The sequence below is a fragment of the Telopea speciosissima genome, chromosome 11 (assembly GCF_018873765.1).
Source record: "Telopea speciosissima isolate NSW1024214 ecotype Mountain lineage chromosome 11, Tspe_v1, whole genome shotgun sequence".
Classification (NCBI taxonomy): Eukaryota; Viridiplantae; Streptophyta; class Magnoliopsida; order Proteales; family Proteaceae; genus Telopea; species Telopea speciosissima.
In genome coordinates, this window is record NC_057926.1 from 51,535,217 (window position 1) to 51,560,200 (window position 24,984).

General features: G+C 39.9%; 1 protein-coding gene across 2 annotated transcripts in view; it reads left to right on the top strand.

Moving 5' to 3' along the window:
* LOC122645686 (mediator of RNA polymerase II transcription subunit 23) overlaps positions 1–24,984 on the top strand; it is a 104,617-nt gene that overhangs the window by 41,893 nt on the left and 37,740 nt on the right. For both annotated transcript variants that reach the window (XM_043839014.1, XM_043839015.1), the window contains exons 9-13: positions 5,248–5,528; positions 13,465–13,548; positions 18,485–18,579; positions 21,596–21,758; positions 21,836–22,081. In XM_043839014.1, the coding sequence (XP_043694949.1) occupies positions 5,248–5,528; positions 13,465–13,548; positions 18,485–18,579; positions 21,596–21,758; positions 21,836–22,081 (869 nt within the window). The remainder of the gene's footprint in view (positions 1–5,247; positions 5,529–13,464; positions 13,549–18,484; positions 18,580–21,595; positions 21,759–21,835; positions 22,082–24,984) is intronic.

Below are 24,984 nucleotides of genomic sequence, written 5' to 3' on the forward strand. Positions count from 1 at the left end.
CTGGATCGATGGCTGCTGCTCACCTTCCTGCAATTTGGAGTAATCGTTTTTGGAGATCGAGTCTTCCTCTATTGGAGATCCATATCTGCAACTTTGGACAGCATCTATCACATTCGGCTTTGGCTACAGAAGCTATTTGTTCTCTATCGATCTCAATTTTCGGGTTTTTTCAAAACCCTGCTGTATCGAGTTTGGGGCTGCCCTTTCCGGATGCTGCTGATTTTTTGAGGGAAGGCTTATATACCCTAAAGGTGCACTCGATCCTTTTTTTGGCCTTTTCTATTGGGCTAAAATTGAAGATATTGGGTTTCCCCTTTTTTTCAGAGTCGATTTATTTTCCAGAAATCGATCCGAGTTTTTGGGGGTAATATTGGCCTCATCGATTTGCACCTCTTGCTGGTTGCTGGTTGCTGGTTCTTGTTTTATTGGCACCATGGTACAAGATTTCGCGAAATATCGCCGATATATCGGCATATTTCGGAAATCTCGAGCCATCCGAGACGAAACGCCCAGGTGAAATGGAAAAAGTACATATTTCGGCAAGATTTCAAGATATTTCGGGATATTTCGGTCATGTACCGAAATATCGCCGAAACTGTTACAAAGTCTTAAAAGCCTTTCGTCACTCAGCCTTTAAAAGCAGAATCTCTTAAGTCTCGGTAGAAATTTCGACCGAGACTTGCAGAGACCCTCTTTGTTTCATTTTTTTTGTGTCTTCCACTCTTCCAAGCCTCATCCAAGCCTTGTTCTTCATCATTTTCGACGGATTGTCGCAGGAAACACGTTGGAGCCTCATCCAAGCACATCCTCCAAGGATTTTTCACTATTTAAGGTACTTTTTTTCTAAAACTATTTTTTTTTTGAAAATAGTATGTTGAATACATGTTGGATGGTGATGATATTAATATATGTTAGACACCGGAGGCCGATCTACAACCTCACGGTGTCGAAATTTTTTTTCCATATGTATTTTATTTTTTTAATTTTCTAATTTAAAAAATTGATTTTCCTACAACAAAAATAATTATAAATTAGGGGTAATATAAATTTGATGGAGATCAATTAAATATATGTTAGACACCAATGGCCGATCTACGGCTTCACGGTGTCGAAAATATTTTTCTGTCCATACATAATTATTTTTATTTTTGAAAATTAAGAAAAATATTTAAAAATTCAAAAAAAAAAAAGAACGAAATAAATAAGGAAAAATATTAGGTGGTTTGAAAAATCATGAAAAAAATATGAAAGTAATTTCTATATGTTTTTGAAGTGCATTAGATATATATTATGTTTAATCATTTCGGTTTTGTTGTGTTAGGTCAATATTTATATGAAAATTATTTATAAAAAAATTGTTTTTAATTATGAGAAAAATATATGGGTTAGGGGAAAAATATTAAATAGCTATACAACTGTTTTAGTACTCTTAAAGTCTCAATTGAAGTGCTTCTACATTAAGTTTTTAATCATTTGTTTTATTTACATTGCAGTAAACAAGTATTATTATGGCGGATCGTGAAAGACAACGTGTGAAAGGAAAGCAGAAGGTAAGGGAAAATAGTCAACAGAGGGAGTAGAGGGAGCAGAGATAGCAGAGGCCGGCCAGGCAGGCTAGGGTTAACATTGTATGGTTACATGACACTCCAATTGATGGGGATAACTGGATAAGAGAAAATCTCAATGTAACTATTGTCACATGCAGTTTTTGGGAGGTGGGTCAAGTAGACTTAAACAACATCTGACTGGAGGATCTAAAGATGTTGTAGGTTGCCATATGGTCCCTACTCAAGTAGCTAGGGGTCCCTACTCAAGTAGCTAGGGAAGTTGGTGACAGTTTGAGGGGAAAGAATAAGAGGAAGGCTGAAAAGCAGAGGATAAGGGAACAACTTGAGGAGGCAGTGAGGAGGCGAAGGAGAATACCATGATGATGATGGTGATGACTCTGATGATGATGATAGTGATGACCCCATCTATGTGCCTGATGATATACAAACACCACAGGAGGCTAGGGACTTTCGACGGTCTGTTTCGAGGAGTAAAGTTAGTTTTCGAGAAGATTACCAGAGACAGAGAGTAGGGGGTAGTGGAGGAGTAGGCACATCTGGAGGTTCTAGAGTTGGGGGGTTGTTGAATCCTTTTAAAAGATCACAAAGTATGAAGGCAGCTCTAACATCTCTATCGGTACCAGTACCACTATCAGCATCAGATCCTAAACTACATAGGAAGAAGGCAAGCACTCAACCAAAAATCAAAGGAACATGGAAGAATATGAAGGGGTTAGTGAAAGAGTCAATAGCTAAGTGGATGCTATACCATACCATCCCAGCAAACACCGCACAAGGCCCCCATTATGATACCATGATTGATACAATTGCAGAGGCTACCCCAGGGTTCAAGGGGTCCACCCCATATGAGGTAATGAATGTTTATTTACCTCAACAGAAGTTTGAGATTGATGAGAATATTGGGGAGATGAGGAGTATGTGGGAGACATATGGGGTGACTATAATGGCAGATGGTTGGACTGGGCCTACAAGAAAGTCCATCATCAATTTTATGGTATATTGTGATTGGAGGACAGTTTTCTTCAAATCTGTGGATTCATCCAAAGAGATAAAAGATGCAAAATATATTTATAGATTGTTGAAGGAAGTGGTTGAAAAAGATGTAGGAATAGAGAACGTTGTCCAGATTGTAACGGATAACGGAAGCAACTTCAAGAAGGCCGGTGAGAATATGATGAATAACAGTAAGTACCGGCTCTTCTGGGCTCCTTGTGCGGCCCATTGCATTGATCTAATGCTGAAGGATATGGGGAAGTTAAAGTTGGTGAAGACTGTGGTGGAAAGTGCAAGACAAGTCACCAACTTTGTATACAACCACTCCTTCCAACTAAATCTATTGAGGGAAAAATGTGGGGGTGACTTGGTGAGGCCGGGCATCACTAGATTCGCCACAAACTACATTGCCCTAAAAAGCTTTGTGACAAAGAAGGTCGGGCTGAGATCTATGTTTGCTTCTCAGGAGTGGTTTGGATGAAAGGGTTCCAATACCACAGGTGGGAGGGAAGCACAGACAACCATGTCCTCTGAGGAATTCTGGACAAAGCTAGGCAAAGTGGTGAAAGTTTTGGAGCCAGTAGTTAAAGTTCTACATATAGCGGATTCCGCTCTCAAGGGCCCCACCATGTCAGTCCTATATGTTGTCATGGACTTGATGAAGGATAGTGTCACAATGTGGCTCCTCGCAGTAGCAAGCACTTCTTGGATATTATCAATGTTCGCTAGGAGAATCAACTTATGCATCCACTGCATAAGACTGGTGAGTAATTTTGTTTATGCACGCAGGGTTACTTCCGCAAGCAAAGGAAAAGACATCCCGGTGAGATCTGTAGCACAGCAGCCAACCGCCTAGGCGCCTATTCTAGTAACGTAATGTACTGACATTCGTCGAAATATGCCTCTACACTCAGCAAGATGAGACGATTTGGACTCCTTCGTTAGGCTATAGAGCTAAACAACAATTCAAATACAAATAAATTACTCCTTGGGTTGAGTCTGACCCGCTCTTGGAGCCCCTCGATAGAGGACTGGAAGAGAGATGGTGATGATGGCAGTTTACCCCTCCCTCTTTATACGTTACAACCCCACTTGTGTCCCTTCTCTTATAGTCTGAACTGCTAATAAATTACGAAATTGTCATTCCTTTCTATTGATCGAGTACTATCATTTGGGGTGTGCCCATAGTGAACCCAATAGCATCAAGCTTTGAAACTCTTTGTGGTAAGTTTATAGATGTCAAGGCGTCACCTAGGTTCCAATGTGGTTTTCTAGGACCTATACGACTGGCCGTAAAGTTGTATAGCCACCCAGGTCCCAGAAACCATGGAAAAAGGGGAGAGAAAAGGAGAAGGGGGGGGGGAGAAGTAGCAGGGAAAATGGTGGAAATAAATAAGGGGGTAAAGGATGGAAGAAGAAAATTGAGAGAACTAGTATTACTAGCTGCCATTACTGCTTGAAAAGTTGAAGCAGTAGTCATTGCCACCACTGTTCACTGCCACCATAAGCCGGATTTGTTGGTGGAAATGCAACGGCCATTGCTGCTGCCACCTTTACCCGAAGAGCCAGCTTCAGAATTCGGATCTGTTGATTTCCACTGCTTCCGTCTCTGCCGGAAGAAGGAATAAAAAGAAGTAAGGTACATACCTGTAACTATGGAAAGAGATCTCGGTCTAAACCAACTGAAACCACTGAGATATCTCGGTTTCGCAAGAAACTGAGTAAGGTGGGAGCTTAAAAAGTACAGGGTTTTGGTTGGTTTCAACTAGTTTCGACCTGAATACCTGGATAAGTGTCACTTATCCCCATTGAAACTTGAGGAAACTTGGCTGGAAACCAAGACAAACACTTATTTATGCCAGAAACCAGGTCGGACACTTGTTTATGCCTAATACCATTTAAGTAAATGCTTTTATATTTGGTAAAAGCATTTACTTAAGATGTTATTCATAAATAAGCAAATACCCTCCTATTTGTATCCAATAAAAGTAGTTAAAAAAATCAAATTCTAAAAGGATAAAAGGTAAACCCCCTAATTCAAGAACAAAAACTGGATTTTCGGCGGTAGGTGCAATTTTCAACTTTCTAATGCTGGGGTCTTTTTTCAAATCTAAAAATTTCATAAATCTTAATATGGTAAAACATTGCTAAGAACCAAAAGTGCAATAAAATATTCATTTGTTTTAATGTCTAAAAAAATATTTTCATTCAGACCGATTTTGACAGCATTCGCGCATACCAAATTAGGTTTGTCCAGAACATAAGTCCTTCAAATTTCATGTTGGGAGTTAGACTGGAGTTCTATGCCTAGGATTATATTTAGAACCTAGAAATGTTGTGACTTACATATAACTCTGCTGAAAACTTTGAATCATATGCCTTATTATTCAGATTCCATGCACTGATGGTTGTGTTATGATTTATTGTAGCTTCGTATTACATGTATTAGTTATTGGATTTCATTAAATGTTCTTCAATAATGGTTCACTATGCTTAATAACAACGCTTTTCGGCCTATGTTAGAGATTTCTTTTTGTACCCATGCGTTTGCTGAATTTTTCAATGTATCCAAGCTGATTCTCAGTATGTCTGCTAAATCACCTTACTGCCTTACTGGTACTGGCCTTTTGCTGTCACTTGAAATTTAAGTATCACTGTTGTTGACACTTTTTAGTTTCTGTTTTAGGAGAGCGTATGCTGGATTTTATGAATATGGATGATAGATCAATTGGGATGTTTTGGGTTCTTTCACATACCATGGCCCAGCCTGCTTGTGATGCTCTGGTAAGCTGGTTGGTTGCTCCTGGAGTCCAAGAACTGTTGCCAGGATCTAATGTGCAAGGTGGTGAGAGGGTGATGATGATGCGGGAAACGAACCCATTGCCAATTTCTTTGTTATCTGGCCTTTCTATCAACTTATGTTTGAAACTGGCATATCAAATTGAAGATTCCTTATTTGGTGGTCAGGTACTAAAAAGTGACTTCAGTTTTTTTTGTTGACGAAAGAATTTCTTCTCTAATAGAAAATAAAAGATAATTGATATTGTGGCTAGTTCAAACTTTCAGTGTTTATTATGTCAATGCTGTGTTAACTGTTCTTTTAGTTTTTATTGATCTAATGGGAGATGCGAGGGAACTTTGCATTATCCCAAACTCCCAAACTTAGCAAGATAAGATAGGGTCTTCGTATTAACCTCCAAAAATCTCACTTGTTCTTATTCGCGGTCTCCGATGCAGATTTGACTTCCTTTCTTGAGATGACAGGCTTCTGTCTTAGCGGTCTTCCGGTCAAGTACTTCAGGCTGCCTTTGATTGCATCCAGGTTGACTGGCCACCATTGTACTCCAATGTTAGATCTGATCTGTAAGAGGCTTTAGTTTTGGAAGGGTAATCTCCTCTCCTATGCGGGGTGTCTAGAGCTGATCAGATCAGTCCTCCAATTCTCTTATATTTATTGGTTAGGTGTTTTTGGCTCCCTCAGTCCATTATCAAGGCAGTGAAATCCCTTATGTGTGTGTTTCTTTGGAAAGGAGCTGAATCATCCAGATTCCTTCATCCAATTAGTTGGGCTGCTATTTGTCTCCCTAAGGAAGAGGAGGTCTTGGTGTTAGAACTTAGAAGGATCAAAGAGGTTAATTCTGCTGGCATCCTCAAATTGATCTGGAAAATAGTGGCTAAGAAGGACATCATTTGGGTGGATTAGGTTTATTCAGGTTTTCTCAGAAAGGATTTGCTTTGGATGGTTTCCCCCTCCTCTAATGCTTCATGGATTTGGTGAAAAATTCTGAAACTCAGGCCTATATCTCTTTGGGCTATCTCCTCCAAGATTGATGATGGTGTGGCCACCTCCCTCTGGCTTGATAACTGGCATCTGATGGGCATCCTTCTTTTTGTTGTGGGTTCTAGAGCTATTTACTCTTCGGGTATTTGCAAGCAGTCCTCAGTTGCATCAATTATTTCTCTTTGGAATTGGGCTCCCCCCCCTTCTCTCCCCCTTGCTCTATCCGATATTTGGAATGCTTTGCCCCCCTCCCTTCAGGTCCGCAAGGTAGGGGTGACACAGTTGTTTGGCGCCCTTCATCTAATGGCCTCTTTAGTTCCTTCTCAGCTTGGGACTTTGTTAGAGTTCGTGGCCCCTCATCTCCTTGGCATAAGATTGTGAGTTTAAAGGTCACATCTCCCGTCACAACTTCACAGTTTGGATAGCCTTATCAAATTTTTTCCGATGTAGTCTTTTCTTCTCCATTATCAGATTCTCACCTCCCTTGCTTCTTGTTTTTGCTAGAATGGTGTTGAAGATGTCGACCATGTCTTCGTATTCTCCTGCCCCTTCTCCTCTGTAGTTTGGAAGCCAGTTTTGGGCAAATGTTGGCTATGTAATAAAAGAGTTCTCGAGGATTTGGGTTAACATGGATTATGCTGGGAAAACTATCTGTGATGTAGTCGGCAAGCTACAAGCTTGCCTTTGGTATTGCTATCAACCATATCTGGATGGAGCGCAATCTCCGCAAATGGACCTCCAACTCCAGTTCCTTTTGAAAAGATTTGGAAAACCATCTACTTTGATGTTAGCTCTAAGGTTTCCCTGTTACCTCGTGGTAGGGTTTCAGATTCCCCAAGGAACATACTTAGTGTTGTTTCCTGGGGTTTGCCCTTGTCGTTGTTGTATCCCTTTGGCCTTTCCTCTTAACGGTAGAGTTTTCATTTGTATGTTTTGATTCTCTTATATTTTCTCTCCTTTTGGGGCTCTTGGTAATGAATTCTTTATACACCCCAAAAAAAATAAAAGACCAGCCTTATGTTCATTAAGTAATGTTGTTTCCATGGGAGAACTTCCTCACTCTCTCTCTCTCCCCTGTTTCTTTTAATTCTCATTTAGACCTGTTGCTATTTTGTTCAAGAGAACATGCTTTAATGGTTAAATTTGTATTTGTTCATCAATTCATTTTCCTAATCATATTTTTTCAAACCCTAACCTTCAAGACTGATCAGCTAACACTAGAACCACTTACTACAGTAGTTGGTCATTCACATTACTTTAAAAAACCTGCTAAACCTCATGAGGAATGTCAGTTTTTGCAACTTCCCTTCACATAACGCAAAGGCGGTCACTTAAGCGACACCTTGACAACTATGTTCCTCGCCAGGCTAAGACTCGAAAGGTCAGGATGTTTGTGAATGGACACGGCCCTCTCAGGACACCATAAACTCGTCGACATCAGCACCCATTTGACTAGCTATCTCGGAGTTAGGCCTACCGCAAGCCCGATCCATGACAGGGTTACCTCGTCCTTCACCCACTCGTGTAAGGAATTCTCCTCGTCATTTGACCCTACTTGAAAAATGTTGGCAAGTTTGATCTTTATCACATTCTATGCCTAGGCGCATCTTTTGTCTCATGTTCTGATGGACATAAATCAACTGCTCTAACCGTGTTTGATCAAATTGGTTCCGACTGTTGGAGTAGATGAGTGAGATTGTACTCCAGTTGCACTTACATCCGAAGGCGGAATAAGTTTGGGATAGCAACTTGATTGCTATCTTTCTCAGGTTAGGTGCATTACTCCCATAAAGCGCCCACCATTTACCTGCATTAGAGTATTAAGATTATAGTTTTTTTTTTTTTGATGAATAAAAATTTAATTACGAAGAAAAGAGGAGGAATATACAAGCCCGGAGGCCAACAAAGCCTAAGCTAGCCAGAGACTAGTTAGGGCGCAAAATGGTGAGAGGGAGACCCCAGGAAACAACAATAAGCCTATTCCTTGGGGTATCTCTAACACTACTCGGGGAAAGGGATAAAGCTTTAGATGAAACATCAAAGAAGATGGCCTTCCAAATCTTATCAAAAGAGTGGGAGTTGGACGTCCATCTTCTGAGGTTACGCTCCATCCAAATGTGAGATATAGTAGCACAAAAGGCAAGCTTTCCAACCGTGTCACAGATCAATTTGCCTCCAAAAGTCATATGAATCCAAACCCATTCACGAGAGAGGGGAAGAGGCCTTCTACGAGCAGGCCAGCAATGGCGAAGAACTCGGTTCCAAATGGAGGCAGCAAAAGGGCAAGTGAAGAAAAGATGATCTATATCTTCATGCCCATTCCAATAGAGGCAGCATCTAGGAGAGACTTGCAAGTGGCGGTGGGAGAGGAATGCTTGAGTTGGGAGGTAATTTGCTAGGGCATGCCAAGCAGTAAAGCTCTGTCTTGGAATGTGACCTTTGAACCAAACCACTTTTTGCCAAGGACAGGGGGTCCCTCTGTGTCTGACCATGTCCCAAGCGAAGGAGGCGAGCCATAAGATGGTGTCTCCTCTGCCTCTGTGTCCAGGTGGGATAGGGGGAAGGGAGCTCCAGAGATCCACTAGAGGGGGGGGGGGAACCAAAAGCCGTTGGTAATGATAGAAACCACAGGGGTAAATCTGTCTAAGCCGGAATCATAGATGGCACGGTGGCTGACTAAAGAGGCTAAGACACCTGAAGGGTGCAAATTGTTAAGCCAAAGATAGGTCTGCGTCCCATCGTCAATCCTGCAAGAAATAGCACCCCTGACTATGTGCCTCACTTGAAGAATTCTGCGCCATATCCAAGAAGAATCAGGGCTAGAGCTGACCGTCCAAATAAAGTCTCTACGAAGAGGCCCCACATTCACCCAGGAAGTCCAAATGCTGGATTTGTTGGTGATGAGCTTCCTTAGCAGCTTGATAGAACCAGCAAGGTTGACATCTTTACTCCTTCTGAGACCAAGACCTCCTTCAAATTAAGATTATAGTTGAGAATAAGATGATTAGAGAATGATTTGGCTTGTCTAATATGACAGAGGCCTTTCTTATTTATAATAGAGATATGGAGTACAATGGGGAACAAATACGGAATGTAGTATAACTCCATACATGGTATGGAGTATGAGGCTAGGTAGTACACGATGTGGTATCCCTATCCTATGATATGTGGCATTTTTATCCTTAATATTCCCCCTTAAGTTGGTGCATAGATATCTCTCATGCCCAACTTGCATTCAATAGGATGACATACCTTACAATATAAACCCTTTGTAAACACATCAACTAACTGATTTTCAGATTGCCAAACGGAATACAAATCGAGCCTTGGTCAAGCTTCTCTTTGTTGAAAAGTGTATGTCAATCTCAATGTGTCTGGCCCTGTCATGGTATGGAGTACGAGGCTAGGTAGTACACGATGTGGTATCCTTATCCTATAATGTGGCATTCTTATCCTTAACACTCCCCCTTAAGTTGATGCATAGATATCTTTCACGCCCAACTTGCATATAAAAGGATGGAATACCTTACAAATCGAGCCTTGATCAAGCTTCTCTTTGATGAAAAGTGTTTGTCAATCTCAATATGCAACTAGGTTATGAGCTATACTGATTGTGGCGTCGTTGTTGCAGTAGAGTCTCATAGTTCTTCAGATGTCACCCACAGATCACCAAGTAATATTTTAAGCCATATAAGCTCACAGACAGCTTGAGCCATTACTCGGTACTATGCTTTTGCGTTGAATCTGGATACCATTGGTTGCTTTTTGCTTCTCCAGATAGCCATATTTCCTCCAAGGAAAGTACAATATCTGGAAGTAGATCATCGATCATCTATAGAACCGTCCTACTCTACATCAGTGAAGGCTTCCAACTTCAAATGCCTTGAGATGTGAAGTTTGTGGATTATATAGAAACTGGCTAACTAACCCTACAACGTAGGCCAATATCTGGACGAGTATGGGAGAGGTATATCAATCGTTCTACAAGCCTCTGATATTGCTCTCTATCTACCGGATCACCTCCTTTACTGCTGAGTTAATGATTGACCTCGATAGGGGTATCTACAGGTTTACACCTGAGCATACTAGCCTCACTGAGAAGGTCTATACATACTTCCTGTGTGAGCTAAAGATACCCTTACTGAAACCATTCCGAGTTATAGTGGACCGAAAAAAGGCGTTACCCATCAAAACACTTGTCAGAGGTATGTGCGTAAAATTAAGGTTTTTGAAGCAAAAGAAGCACTAAGAAAGATGAAAGCAGCCAAGGCTCTAGGCCTAGATGGGGTCCCAATAAAAGTGTGGAAGAGCTTTGGAATCTATGGCTTATGTTGGCTAACCAAGATGTTTAATAAGATTATGTCCATCGGGAGAATGGCAGATGAATGGAGGAGAAGCATTGTGGTCTCGATTTACAAAAATAAAGGCGATGTCCAAAGTTCCAACAACTATAGAGGCATAAAACTAATGAGTCATACTATGAAATTATGAGTGAGGATTATTGAAACACACCTGAGAAAAGAGACCACTATTTTGGAGAACCAATTTGGTTTTATGCCAGGAAGATCCACAACAAAAGCTATCTACCTACTTAGGAGACTCATGGAATGATTTAGAGAGAGCAAGAAGGATTTCTAAATGGTCTTTATTGATCTAGAATTGGCTTATGACAGAGTTCCTAGAGATTTAATTTGGCTTGTGCTAGGAAAGAAAAGTGTTTCAAGTAAATATGTGGACATAATTAAAGATATATATGACGTTGTGGTGACTAGTGTAAGAACCGTGAGGGGTCAAGGTGATAAATGGCGTACCCAGTGCACGAGGCTCCCACCATTGCGGGGTCTAGGGAGGATCATAATGTACGCAGCCTTACCCCTACTTTCGCAAAGAGGCTGTTTCCAGGTTTGAACTCGTGGCCCCGTAGGGGGTCAAGGTAATGAATTCCCAATTACAGCTACATCAAGGATTAGCACTATGCCCATATTTGTTTGCACTTGTCATGGATGAGTTAACCAGAGACATCCAAGATGAGGTTCCTTGGTGCATGGTTTTTGCTGATGACATTGTTTTGGTGGATGAGACAAAAGCTGGAATTAATGCCAAACCGGAGTTATGGAGATCAACCTTGGAATCATCAAAGGTTTTAAGATAAGTGGAACATGGACGAAGTAAATGGTGTGTAACTTTAGTAACTCCAGGGACGAATAATGAGGGGGTGAAAGTTGGTGAGATGGAGATTCCGCAAAGTGATCATTTTAGGTATCTAGGATCAATCATCAGTAAGGAAGGTGATCTAGAAGATGATGTTCACAGAGAATTAGAGTAGGATTGATGAAGTGGAGAGGTGCATTCGGAGTGTTATGTGAACGACAGATTCCTTTAAAGCTTAAAGGAAAATTTTATAGGATAGTCATCTTCTTTGATGTCAGTTCCAAGCTTCACTTGCCTTGCCATGGTTCTCTCGTGGACTCTCCTAGGAACAGGCACATTGTTACTTTCTGGAGTCTTGATGTTTCTTTATTTCAGCCTCCTAGCCTGCCCCTTTAGGGCTTGTAGGGATGGAGTCTTTGTATAGCTTCCCCCCTCCCTTTCCCTGTGTATTCTCCCCCCCCCCCTTTTTTCTTCCCCCGTTTTGGTAATATATTCTTATTCACCAAAAAAAAGATATATAGGACAGTCATAAGACTGGCTATGCTGTATGGCGCAGTCGCGCTAAGTGTTGGGCAGTTAAGAAGGTTCATATAGATAAGCTAAGTGTCGTGGAGATGATGATGTTGAGAAGGATGAGTGGCAAAACCATGAATGATAAAGTAAGGAATGATCATATTAGTGCTGATTTGGGAGTAGCCCCAATTCAAGATAAGCTTCGAGAAAGTCGTTTGAGGTGGCATGGTTATGTTCAACGGAGGCCTTCGGGTGATCCAGTTTGGAGGAGTGACTTGATTCAGATTGATGATACTAAAAGAGCTAGGGGCAGGCCTAAAATGAAATAGGAGAAGTGGTGAGGAAAGACATGCATAGTCTAGGTCTTGTTGCATGTATGACGTCAAATAGAGCTGATTGGAAGGCAAGGATCCATGTAGCCGACCCCAGTTTTTTTGTACAAGTTTGTACAAGACTGAGTTGTAGTTGTAGTTGTTGTGTTCCTTTTTTTTTTTACTTTTATTATTAATATTTTGTCTTTGCAAGGATCCATATAGCCGTCCCCATTTAGTTGGGGTAGGTCGAGTTGTTGTTGTTGTATAGTCCTGTAGGAACCTGAATGGCTGAATGACAGAAATCAATGGATACGAACTAGTCTAGATAAGATTTCTGCTAGTATCATGTTTGCCAATATCATATAGGCTAGTTTCTACTTGAGTTCATTAGCTTATTGCTGGACTTTTAAATATTTTATATTTTTGTTATGTCAGATTTATCCCTCATTAAGAGTTATTATTGGTGCTATTTGAATCCAATCTTTTATTAGGGTTTAAAGTATTGTAAGGGTGTATCGAACTGAACAACCGATATGATTTTTCTTTGTATCATTTTTGTGTTATTGCAATAGCTATTGAAGTTATGTTTCCTCCCTATTTCCCGGTTTGATGATGTTCTACACAGCAAGAATTCCACTTCTCTGTTACATTGTTTACATAATGTATTTTGGTATGCTCCATCTTTTTGATAATTTAGAAAAATGGAGTCTTGATATTAGAAGACGTTCCCCATCATATTTTGTTTAATTACTGTTACTGTATGGAACCTTGTACAGTAGTAACAGTACATAGGCTCTTTCTTTTCCTTGGTGAAAACCTGGACATATTAAATTTATTTTGGTTTATCTGCATATGGTAGTCCCATATCGACCCATTCGGTCATCCAATATAGGGTGGAAGCAGCAGTATGGAACTATAAATCGGCTTTTGGCATCAAGTTATGGATTTCTATCACTTTTATCTTGTTTCCCTGACTTGTAGCATTGTTCTCTGTAACTGAGTTCATAGCATTGACATATTAATAGTATTTCTCTAATTTACTTTTGGGTGAATCTTCTGTCACATTTTTGGCCTGAATCAGTTTCATTTTGAGGGGTTAATTGGGTTTTTTCACTAGTCTTTTAATATATACTTTTATGTGCAGGTCATCCCTAGCCTTGCAATGGTTGAAACATATTCTCGGTTGCTGCTGATTGCACCCCACTCTATATTTCGTCCACATTTCACTGTAATTCCATTTCCTTCTTTTGGAGTAGCTCTTCTTTAAAGTGATCTCTCTTTTTTTTTTTTTTTTGGTAAAATGATCTCTCTTACTTTATTGGGGAACAAAAACTAGTTCACCAATGGATAAAAAGTATACCAATAAATTATAAGAGAAAGATTCTCGCCATAAATGGAAGATAATATATCCAATTAGCCATCCCCTCCCACCCCCCCCCCCCCCCATAACAAAAAGAGGCTATACCTGTGGTAAAATGTAGCACATAAACAATGGCATAACATGTTAATGTGAAAAAGGTAAATTTCTTTTTTGGCTAAAATGTAAATACAAATTCATTTAACATGGTATGAACCTACTCAGTCAACCTGGATGGCATCAATGGGTGGCCAAGAAACTCATGCCTAGATTGGTTGCATGCTTTACATATATTTGTTAACATTCAAATAAGAATTTCAAACTTGCAAATAAAATAACTGCAAGGTGTTCGTAGTCCCACATCGGTTAAGTCTGGGACCTTGGATATCTTCATATATCCTTGGGCCATCTCCACCTAATAGCTTAAGCTTTTAAGTAGGAAGCTTCAACATGGTATCAAAGCACCATTAACTGGGACCTTGGAGTTGGGCCTATACACATAAGAGATGTCTCCACCTATGAGCTTCGTTCTTTTAACTAGGAAGATTCAGCACAATGATGCAGCCAGAAGAGAAAAATATGGCCAGTTCAATGAACCCTGGCCTGGCATCTAAAACCACATTCTGCTCAAATATTAGGCAAACTGGGTTTGAGTAGGTTATAGCAGGCAGATTTAGTTATTTAGCTTGGCTAGGTGGACCACTGATAATTCCTACTCATATGTCCAAGGACAAAAGCAGAATAGGAAACAGTGAATAGGTGCTGTAAATCAGCATTTGCATCTTCTGTGGCCCTCTGATTGAGCTTGATTTTGGCTTTAAACATAGAGCTCAATGTGGGCATCTTGACACCCCACTTTATGCACTGATGCCTGATGGTTGGACATCTGATGGGCTTAGTGTGACATATCTGGGCAGCCCATAGGTCATAGTTGGACAGCCCTTGCTATTTTTAGGCAATTCATTGTCTAAAGTTCATGGTATGTCAGTTTTGGTACTATATTAACATTTGGTTTAAGATTTTTATTGTGTTTAGTTTATGAATGTTGTTTGGATTTCTTAAACTAAAGAGTTGTAATTCATGATGAAAGCAATCCACATCTAGGAGTTATTTTACAGCTTTACAACGTTTAGTTTAATATTTTATCTAAAGGGAATCATAGCTGCAGAACTTCATTTTTTTTCTTTCTAGATAATCTCCGTAACTGAAGCCAGTGAGTAGCCTCAGAATTAGATTCAGATAAGAATTTATTCTGTGAGTGATAGTCTCTGAAGTCTAACGTTACATTGAGATCACCAACCAGAATTTGTAATTCAGCCAGTACACCACTCATCAGAAAACCTCTTAATCCATCTTTTCCCTAGATCAACCTGTCTCTTATCTTTACAGCCTCTTAATCAATTGTCCATACCTGTCCCTATTACTAGTCATTTACCTTTTGGAAGCCCATCATTCCTTCTTTCATCATTTGAATCCATCCTGAATTCTCAACTGTCAGCCAAAAGCACAACCCTTGTAGCACATCCCTGTCTATCCTATATTACATCATACATGGTTCTATCTAATGTTCAGGAGCCATTGTCTATAACATGTACCACCAATTAGTAAACGGTTATCTGTGCCACTCTACAGCCCAATATCTGAGTAACCTCCACCACTGTAGGGCTGCTATTTCCAACCCAATATCTGACGCTAAACCTGATCCATGCTAGCCCTCCAAAACAGCTGAGATGAGTGGTCTTGATGAATACTTCTCATGTGAAAATTCTTTGTGGGATATGATTCTGTGATGTATTTGCCATCTTTTGCACTGTAATTCCATAACGTAAGTGTCATCACCTCATCCAATTCCTAGCCATTCCTCGTGGTCGTATGCCTTTTTTAAATCAATTTTGTACATAATTCCGAATTACCACTTCGAATAATTTTCCATACAAGTTACAAAGAACAACTTGTAAGTTTTAGCCTCAATTCTGCATCTTCGGACCCCAACTCACTTCCTTTGCTTCCATTCCATGCCCATTCCTCAATAGCTCCAAATCTTCATCAATTGCTTGTAAAATGCGGGTATGCATGGGCAGGTTATACACTTTCCCAAAGCAGTAAATAAAAAATGAGATAAGAGATGTTAGCATTAGCGGAAGATTAATCCTATAGCCTTACCCACTATCAAGCGGTTGAGGAAGCGCTAAAGATAGCAGGAAACTAGTACTAACCAAGCAACGGCTGAGCTAGCTGATATGCCCTCCGTTTGCTTGAGCACCTAGCGGCTTGCTTTTTGGCCGTATCTTGCTGCTTATCTACGACCACCCGAGCTCCCTGTTCCTATCAATCATTGTCTTTAATGTAAATTGTAAAAGTATAACTCTCTCTTTTTAATTGGGTGAGCCCAAGAAGAAGAAATAAGAGTGGAGAAGAGGAATAGGAAGGGGATGAATAAGTAGACATTGCTCCCCGTCTTTTTTTTTGGGATTCAGTTTGTTGCTTCAATTTCTTATTTTTCTGTAATTGGAGCTAGTCTATGTATTGGGCTCGGTGTGCTCTCTTGGTGAATTTTCTTTTACATTTTCCTCTATTTAATTGCCTGGATTTCTGGCCCGTTTTCAACAATAGATTTTATGGATGATTTGCACTCCAGTGCGTACAATTGCTTCTAATTCGTTATTACGTATTATCAGAATCTAGTGTAGGGCACAATATGCTTTGAAGAACTTGAAGGAAGTCTTAGAAGATATGCGCTTACCATCATGTCCTCGTTTTTCTTAGTTCTCACTTTGTGTTGTTTTCTTTTTTCCATAGGTAATGTTTTTCTACAGGGGCACACATAGGAAGGAATCTCTACATATTCATACTATTTCTGCTTCTTGGAGGATTGTGTTGGCCTATCCCACTGGCAGATAGCTAGGGCACCCATTGGATTACTTTTTTAGTGCACCTCAATATTTGGCCCACATTTATTTGTTGGATTATCCAACCGAATAGCTTAAGCTATTAGGTGCAGGGATCCAACTGATAGATGAAGGCATCCAAGGCCCAAGAGTTTTCCAACGTGGGATTTGTTCTCTTGCATTCCACCCACGTGTTGCCCCTTTTTTGGATGACAGTACATGTGACTTGTGTGGCTCCTCTTTGGGGTGACTGTATACAGATGTATTATGATCATAGTAGGCCTGATGGCTCTGTTACCATGTTGAAGTTCGAATTCAAAAGCTTAAGTTAATAGGTGGAAGGGCCCAACTGTTATATGAACGCATCCAGGGTCCTAGAGTTTTCCAATGTGGGATTTAATCCCAACATATGAACTTTTTCCATTTGTTTCAAACTGGTAAACTAATGAAGACTTATTGCTCGATTCTGACAGTTGGACCGATAGGGGCCATTTGAGTTGGACATTTGTCAACTTTGATACCTAATTTCTGTCATGTAGTATGTCCATTGTGTATTGGATCTTTATTCAACCTCAAAATGTTGGCTAAAATTGACCTTTGGATTGTTTGTGATGGTGATATAACTTTTTGGTCTGGAATTTACCATACGAATAGAGGATGGTGTTAGCAACATACCCTCCTAGGTTGGGAGCTAATGGTCTGCGATGTGGCAGATAAGGATGTCCAAAGGCATTTATATGGAGATTCCTCTCTACATGTGCTGTGTAGAAAAAATTTGTTGTTTTATTTTATCAAATCATGATTTGACGTGCCAAAACTGCATTAAATCAGGTTAAATGAGAACTGACCTCCTTTTATGTTCAATGACTTCCAGTCCAGATGATAGAATTTTAAAATATAAATAAAAATAAATTCTAATATTAGTATTAGAATATTAGAGTAATAATATAATTCTAAATAGAATATAAATATCTAAATATAATAAAATATAAATTTAAATATAATGCAATGAAAAAATGAAATAAAAAGAAAAGAACTGTTTCTCTTTTTAGATGGAGATACTGCAGAAATCTAGTTCATGGAATGCTGACAATTGAACTTGTTTGTTTATCTGTTTTAGCATCTATTCTTCAATCTGCATGGTATGTTAAATCTTACATGTTTCGGTACATTACTGGTTGGACTATACAGATAATGTTGCAACATGATTTTAATAATCTGTATATTGGCCTGTGAGAAAATAATTCATTCCCTTCGCTTCGCCTGGGAGTGGCTTTGGCTCGATATGTCCTTTTTCTGGTAGCTTTATTTGTGATACTGTTGGCAAGCTTGTGTTCGGGGCTGCTATCTCTCACATCTGGATGGAGCAGAATCTTCGTAGATGGACTTCCAACTCCCGGTTTATTGACATGATTTGGAAAACCATCTTTTTTTATGTTAGCTCTGGACTTCATTTGCTTCCCCATAGATCCCTTATAGATTCCCAAGGAACAGGCACATTTTTGTTACCTGGGGCTTAGATTCTTCTCTCTTTTGTTCTTCTACCCAGGCTCCCTAAGTCTGTGGCTTGAGTTTTGTATAGCTCCCCTCCCCCTTCTCCTTCCCCTGTGTATTCCCCCCCCCCCCTTTTTTCTCTTCCTCCCCTGCCTTTGGGATTTTGGTAATGAATTTTTTATTCACCCAAAAAAAAAAAAAAAAGAAAGAATCTTGAACTGCTAGTCTAAGATGTTCTAGTGATTTAATTTTTTGAAAGTGGATTCTATTGCCAAACTAGCTTTTTCTTAAACGTGGAAATGTTTGATTGATGTAAAATTTCATATCTTTATGATTTGTAAGATAGAAATTTTCTGTGGAGTTTCTTTTCTTTATCTGCACATTAGACTAATGGTAGTTTAACTAATGGCTGTGATGTTCTACAGGCATTGACACAGAGGAATCCATCCATATTCAATAAACCTGGTGTATCCCTGCTCTTGCTTGAAATTTTGAACTACCGTTTACTTCCACTTTACAGGTGATTGCATTCTGGTTGGTGGTAAACTGTGATTCTTCATTCGATTAGTGATTGAAGTGAAAGCTCTGCATATGTGTTCCCTTATCTTCTAACCCAAAAATAAGTATATCTAGACCAATGTAAATTTCGGTGTGTGGTGAACACAACTGCTGCTTTTAAGTTACACGATAACTCGCTGCTGGCTAGTGCTAGTTTTTCTAGCAAAGACTGCATTGCCTTCTTTCACTCCCCCCCCTCCCCCCCCCCCCGGGGCCCTTCTCCTGCTGCCCTCTTTCGCTGTGGTGGGTGGATGGGTGTATATTGGCAACAGAAAGGTAACTCATATTGATGTAAGCCTAAGTCAATGCACAGAAAACAGGGAAGAGTGTTTTTTTTAAGATCAATACACATCAACGAGTAATTAGATGCATAGTAAACCTTAGTGGACAGTTCGTTGCATACTTCTTGACCAATATAGTCTATTTTATGCTAGTATAAGATGCATATCACATATCATGATAATAAAAATGACATCATTTATACCGTCCAAAGGAATAACTTTATTTAATTAGAAATACAAATGATTGCTAGGGAGAGAGGAAATACAAATACACAAGAAGGCCTCAAGGAGAGGCCAGGAGGGAGGAGAGAGGGAGACCCTAGGAGACAACAATATGCCTGTTCCTTGGAGAGTCATTTCAAGAAAGGGGGATAGTTGAAAGCTTTGCTTCAATGTCGAAAGAAATGGAATCCCAAATCTTGCAAAAAGACCGAGAGTTGGAGGTCCATTTCCTGATATTGCGCTCCATCCAAATATGATTAATAGCAGTAGAGAAAGCTAGCTTCCCCATAGTATCACAAAAGGATGACCCTACAAAGGACATGTCCTCTCAGATCCACTCCCTTGCAAAAGGAAGGATTCTGCACCTTCTAGGCCAGCACTTGCAAGAATGCCTTTCCATACAGAGGATGAGAAGGGGCACTCTAAAAAAAAAAAAAAAGATGACTGATATCTTCGACTGTGTTCCAGCAAAGGCAGCAGGAGGAGGAGGCAGCCATCTACCGGTGAAGAAGGAAGGACTGCGTTGGGGCAGTTAGAGAAGACTAGCCAGGCTGTGAAACAGTGACGAGGAGTATGGTGCTTGAACCAAAGGAGCTTCCGCCAAGGAGATAAGGAGCCTCTAGATCGGATGAAATCCCAAGCCGCCTTGGAACTAAAGATACCAAAGGAGCCCTGACAACTCGATCTCCCCTCCCTGAAGGTCTTCTAAGAATAGAGGACAAAACATTCCACACCTCATTAAGCATCGGGAGAGACAAGGTTGGAGGGGCCCAATCATCAAGATGAATGATGTCAGCAACCATGGCCTGCCTAGAAAGACCGGAGTTGTAGATAGCTCTTGGGGGGGGGGGGGTGACAGTGTGAAGAAGAACTCCCATGGGATACTAGTGGTCTAGCCAAAGCTTGGTGGAAGCCCCATCATCTATATGGGATCGAATGGCTCCAAGGGCAATAGGTCGAAGGGACAAGATCTTACGCCAGACGGCCAAGAAGCATTAGACGAAACCGAGACCATCCAAATAGCTTCAGAACGAAGCAGCCAAGAGTAAACCCAATCCATCCAAATACTTTTCTCCTTATTAATAAGCTTCCATATCAACTTTGGTAATGCCAGCTGAATTGACATCTTTGATCCTTCTTAGGCCCAAGCCTCCCTCCTCCTTTGGAAGGCAAACAAAAGCCCATCTGATGGGGTGAAGGAATCTGGAGGAGTCATTTCCTTTCCAGAGAAAAGCAGCCATGAGAGACTCAATATATTGCCTGAATTTAAAAATAAAATAAATTGTTTTATGAGTAAGAAAAGAATAGTTAATATGGTTATGATTATTATAAAATAATATTGCAATAATAATATGTTGCTTTTCATTTTTTTTATGATTAAATGAGAAAAATACTGTTATTTCTCTAACTTTCCTAAAAAACTGAAAAGCAAAACCATTCTTTATTCAACTATGAGAACATTTCCTACTTCTTGTACTTAATTTTAATCCTACTTCTACCAATGAAAAAAAATCCCAATCTCTCTTCAAATCTTGTTCTTATGAAAACTTAATTTTGTGAAATACACTTTTCTCTTAGAGAAGTTTGGGCTAAAAAAGGTGTCCGGCCAATTTCCCCACCTTTCTCATTTTTGCCTAGTTTAACTCATTGCCAGTCATTTTGCATGAAATGGGTGGAAATTTGGCCAATTTATTTCAAGGAACAAATAATTTCTGCAATTCGAGTGAAATTTCGATGTTTGACTAGGTATTTCGCACGAAATGGGTGGAAATTTGGCCAATTTATTTCAAGGAACAAATAATTTCAGCAATTCGAGTGAAATTTTGATGTTTGACTAGGTATTTCGCCAATTCCGGTGGAAACATCATATTCACCCTTCCGGTGGAAACATCATATTATTCCCATTTCCCTCCTATTACAGTTCCGACTTTAGAAAAAGAGAAATATTTCGCTAAATTTCCCCTATTTTCATGGAAGTTTAAAACATTACGCATGACCTAATTTCGAGGAAATAGTTTCCTTTCCCCAAGGGTTGAAATCACTCTCCTTTTCCCTTAAATTATTGCCTGTTGCATTTCTTGATGTGTATTGATATACATTCTTGTAGCCCTTAACAGCTCGAGCTTTTGGGATAATCAGCTGTAACATGGTATCAGAGCCAGGAGGTTGAATGTTCAATCCCTGATAAGTGTGAGGGGTTTGTATCATGTGTTGTTGTGCCACCTTGGTGCCATGGTGTCACATGCAGAGATGCATGTGTGTGTGGGCCTGCACGTACAGAGAGGTGGTGTTGTGTGTTGATATACATTGTTATAGCCCTTCCTTAACAGCTCGAGCTTTTGGGATAAGTAGTTGTAACAACATTAATGGTCTTACCATAGTTATTTCTTAAGACATGCATTATGTAGATGATGTGAAAGAGATTTGTATGTTGTCTTCATTTTTGTTAGCTGATCCTGCTTTTTTTCTTTGTAGGTACCATGGAAAAAGCAAGACCCTGATGTATGATGTCATAAAAATAATTTCTATGCTAAAGAGCAAACGTGGAGACCATCGCGTATTCAGATTGGCTGAAAATCTATGCATGAATCTCATCTTGTCGCTGAGAGATTTTTTCCTGGTGAAAAAAGAATTGAAGGTAGAAACAGTGAAGGTCTCTAAACAGTAACCCTTTATGTTTTGTTAGGTATTTTAAATACTGTCCTAATTTTGCAGGGCCCCACTGAATTCACTGAAACCTTGAATAGGATAACAATGATAAATCTTGCCATCACTATCAAAACCCGTGGAATTGCTGAGGTTGAACACATGCTTTTCCTTGCACCTCTTTTGGAACAAATAACAGCAACAAGTCAACATATGTGGTCAGAAAAGACTCTACGTTATTTCCCCCCAGTTATCCGTGAAGCCTTAATGGGGCGGGTGGACAAAAGGGCCCAGGCAATTCAGGCGTGGCAGCAGGTTTAATGTTTATGGCTAACGTTTCAAATTACCTTCTGCCAATGTATTGTGTTTTCTTTAGCTCTTTGTTCTGGTGGATGAGGATTCTCAATTTTCCTCAATGCAGCTCTATTTCTGGTTGAACTGGGCATTCTTTCAGTTTCTGCTAATATGGAACTTGTTTTTTTTGGTGAATAAAAAAATGTATTACCAAAGCCCAAGGGGGGCGAGAAGGAGAAAAGGGGGGAGGGGGAAAATACAAAGGAGGGAAAACGGGGGGGAGGGGGAGAGACAGACCCTAGACCCAACTAAGGGTGGGAATGGGGACATAAGAGAGCACTTTCTGAACCCCAGGATGCAACAATATGCCTGTTCCCTGGCTGCACTATCTGCGACACTGTAGGCAAGCTTGTGTTTGGCACTACGCTCTACCACATTTGGATGGAGAGGAACCTTAGGAGATGGACCTCCAACTCTCGCTCCTTTGACTTGATTTGGAAAGCCATCTTTTGGGATGTCTCCTCTAAGCTTTGCATGCATTTCGAATTTCATCTACTTTTTGGATCCTTGTTTTAATTGTTTTACATTCTCTATTGGATTGAACTGTTTTCTTTACTTAATTCTTGTACATAGAAATGTGACATGGGTAGGTCTAGTTTGAAAAGAAATTGATTTTGATTGAAGAGAGTAGATTGCTGGTGTTAGTTGATTCATCAGTTTACCAACTGGAAGCAATTAATAAAGATCATGAGCTTAAATAAGATATGAAAGATAAGATGAGTTGCAAAACATGCGCACAGAATTTATGTACTCTCTATATTGTCATGTGTCCCACAGTTTGACCATGGATATGAATTATGCCTGGCTTGTCATGAATATGATGCCTATGACTGACTGCGGATATGAGGCAATGTCTTGATAATTGGAAGAGATCCCAAAGCACATGGAAATATGGTATGGCCGTATGGGTCTGTCTATTTTGGAAACCAACTGGAAGCAATTAATGAATTGCATGAACTTATACAAGAGATGAAAGATAGATGAGTTGCTAATTTGCAGTCTTGCACACAGAAATTTATGTACTCTCTATACTGTCATGTTTCCCACAGTTTGGACCATGGATATGAATGATGCCTGGCTTGTCATGAATATCCTATGACCATGAGTCGGGGTATGAAGCATGTCTTGATCATTGGAAGAGATCCCAAAGAGCATGGAAATATGATATGGGTAGGTCTAGTTTGAAAAGAAATTGATTGTGATTGAAGAGAGTAGATTGCTGGTGTTAGTTGATATCATCCAATAATTTACCAACTTGAAGCAATTAATGAATTACATGAGCTTAAATAAGAGATGAAAGATAAGATGAGTTGCAAACATGCGCACAGTGGTTAACAACTAATAGTCTAGCAACATTTTTGGTAGAGTTTTGTGGTTCATGGCATTCTGTGACCAATAGATGGACCAAAATCTGACAATCGCTGATCTCTTTTTTTATTCTTTTTAATATGAAACACCAGGTTTTGATATGCTTTAAGCATGGTTAAAAATTTCGATTGAAACAACAGTGATTTCACGAAAAATTTTGGCCTTTGGCCAAGTTCAAAATGAAACACAGGTCAACTCACTAGGTATGCAGAATTTCGCCCGAAATTTCGGTTTTGATTCGGTTTCAGCGATAAAAAGCACTGTTCCGATTGAAATGGGTGACCAATTTTGTAAGTGACAAGTGTTTTCACCTGTTAGAGGGGAAAACTCTAAAAAATATCCAGATTTAGTATTTTTGGCCATATTTCTTGGTGGAACATAGTGTTGGGGACTACTTCAACGCATCTACAGCAAAGATTTGCCGCATTTGAGTAAGAGTTGTGCAAGTTTCAAACTTATTTTGCTATACCCTTTTTCCCTAGAGGTTTTGAGCCTTTCCGAAACTCTATGTGGTACTGGCATAGATTTGGAGGAACAGTTTTGTTAGGGTTGCTCTTGAACTATGATGAACTATGATTGTACCGTATAAAGGTTCTATTATGTTTAGAAATGCTTATTTAGGGTTTCCCTGAAGTTTTGAGCCAATATATAACCTTTTGACGACCAAAATGGCTCGCCGAAACATGCAGAAGTTTCTCTAACTTCTCCTTGATGAAATGTCTGTTAATCTCCAACATGCTTGGTACGGTCATGCTATACTGGGTTGTGGGTGATGCTAATAGCAGTCTTCTTATCACAGTAAAACATCATAGGAAGATGGACAGGAACACCAGGGTCTTATAGTAAGCTTCTAAGCCATAACAGCTTACAAAATCCTTGTGCCATAACACGGAATTCGACTTCAGCACTGGATCTCGCCACCACATTTTGTTTCTTGCTGCGCCAAGTGACAAGATCCCCACCTATGAAGATATAATATCCTGAGATAGACTTTTTGTCAGGAGATCTGGCCCAATCAGCATTTGAATAAGCATAAACTTGTAGATGATCATGAGGAGACAAAAGAATTCCTTTCCTCAAAGCTGACTTCAAGTAACGAAGAATACGAAGGACAACTTCTATATGAGAGGAATAAGGATCATGCATGAACTGACTCATCAGACTTACGACTATAGCAATGTTAGGCCATGTATGAGAGATAAATCAGTTTGCCCACCAATCGCTGATAATGACCCTTGTTAACAAGTTCACCCTCCTTATCCTTGAGCCGTGTATTGGCATCTATAGGTGTATCAAAAGGATGACAGCTCAATAGTCCTGTCTTAGACAATAGATCTAGGATATACTTCTTTGAGAGAGAAAAATGCCTTTTGAAGACCGAGCAACTTCAATCCCAAGAAAGTATCTTAGTTTTCCAAGATCCTTAATTTCAAACTCTCGTCCAAGAAAACTCTTCAAGTGATTGACCTCATCACCATCATTTTCGGTTACCACGA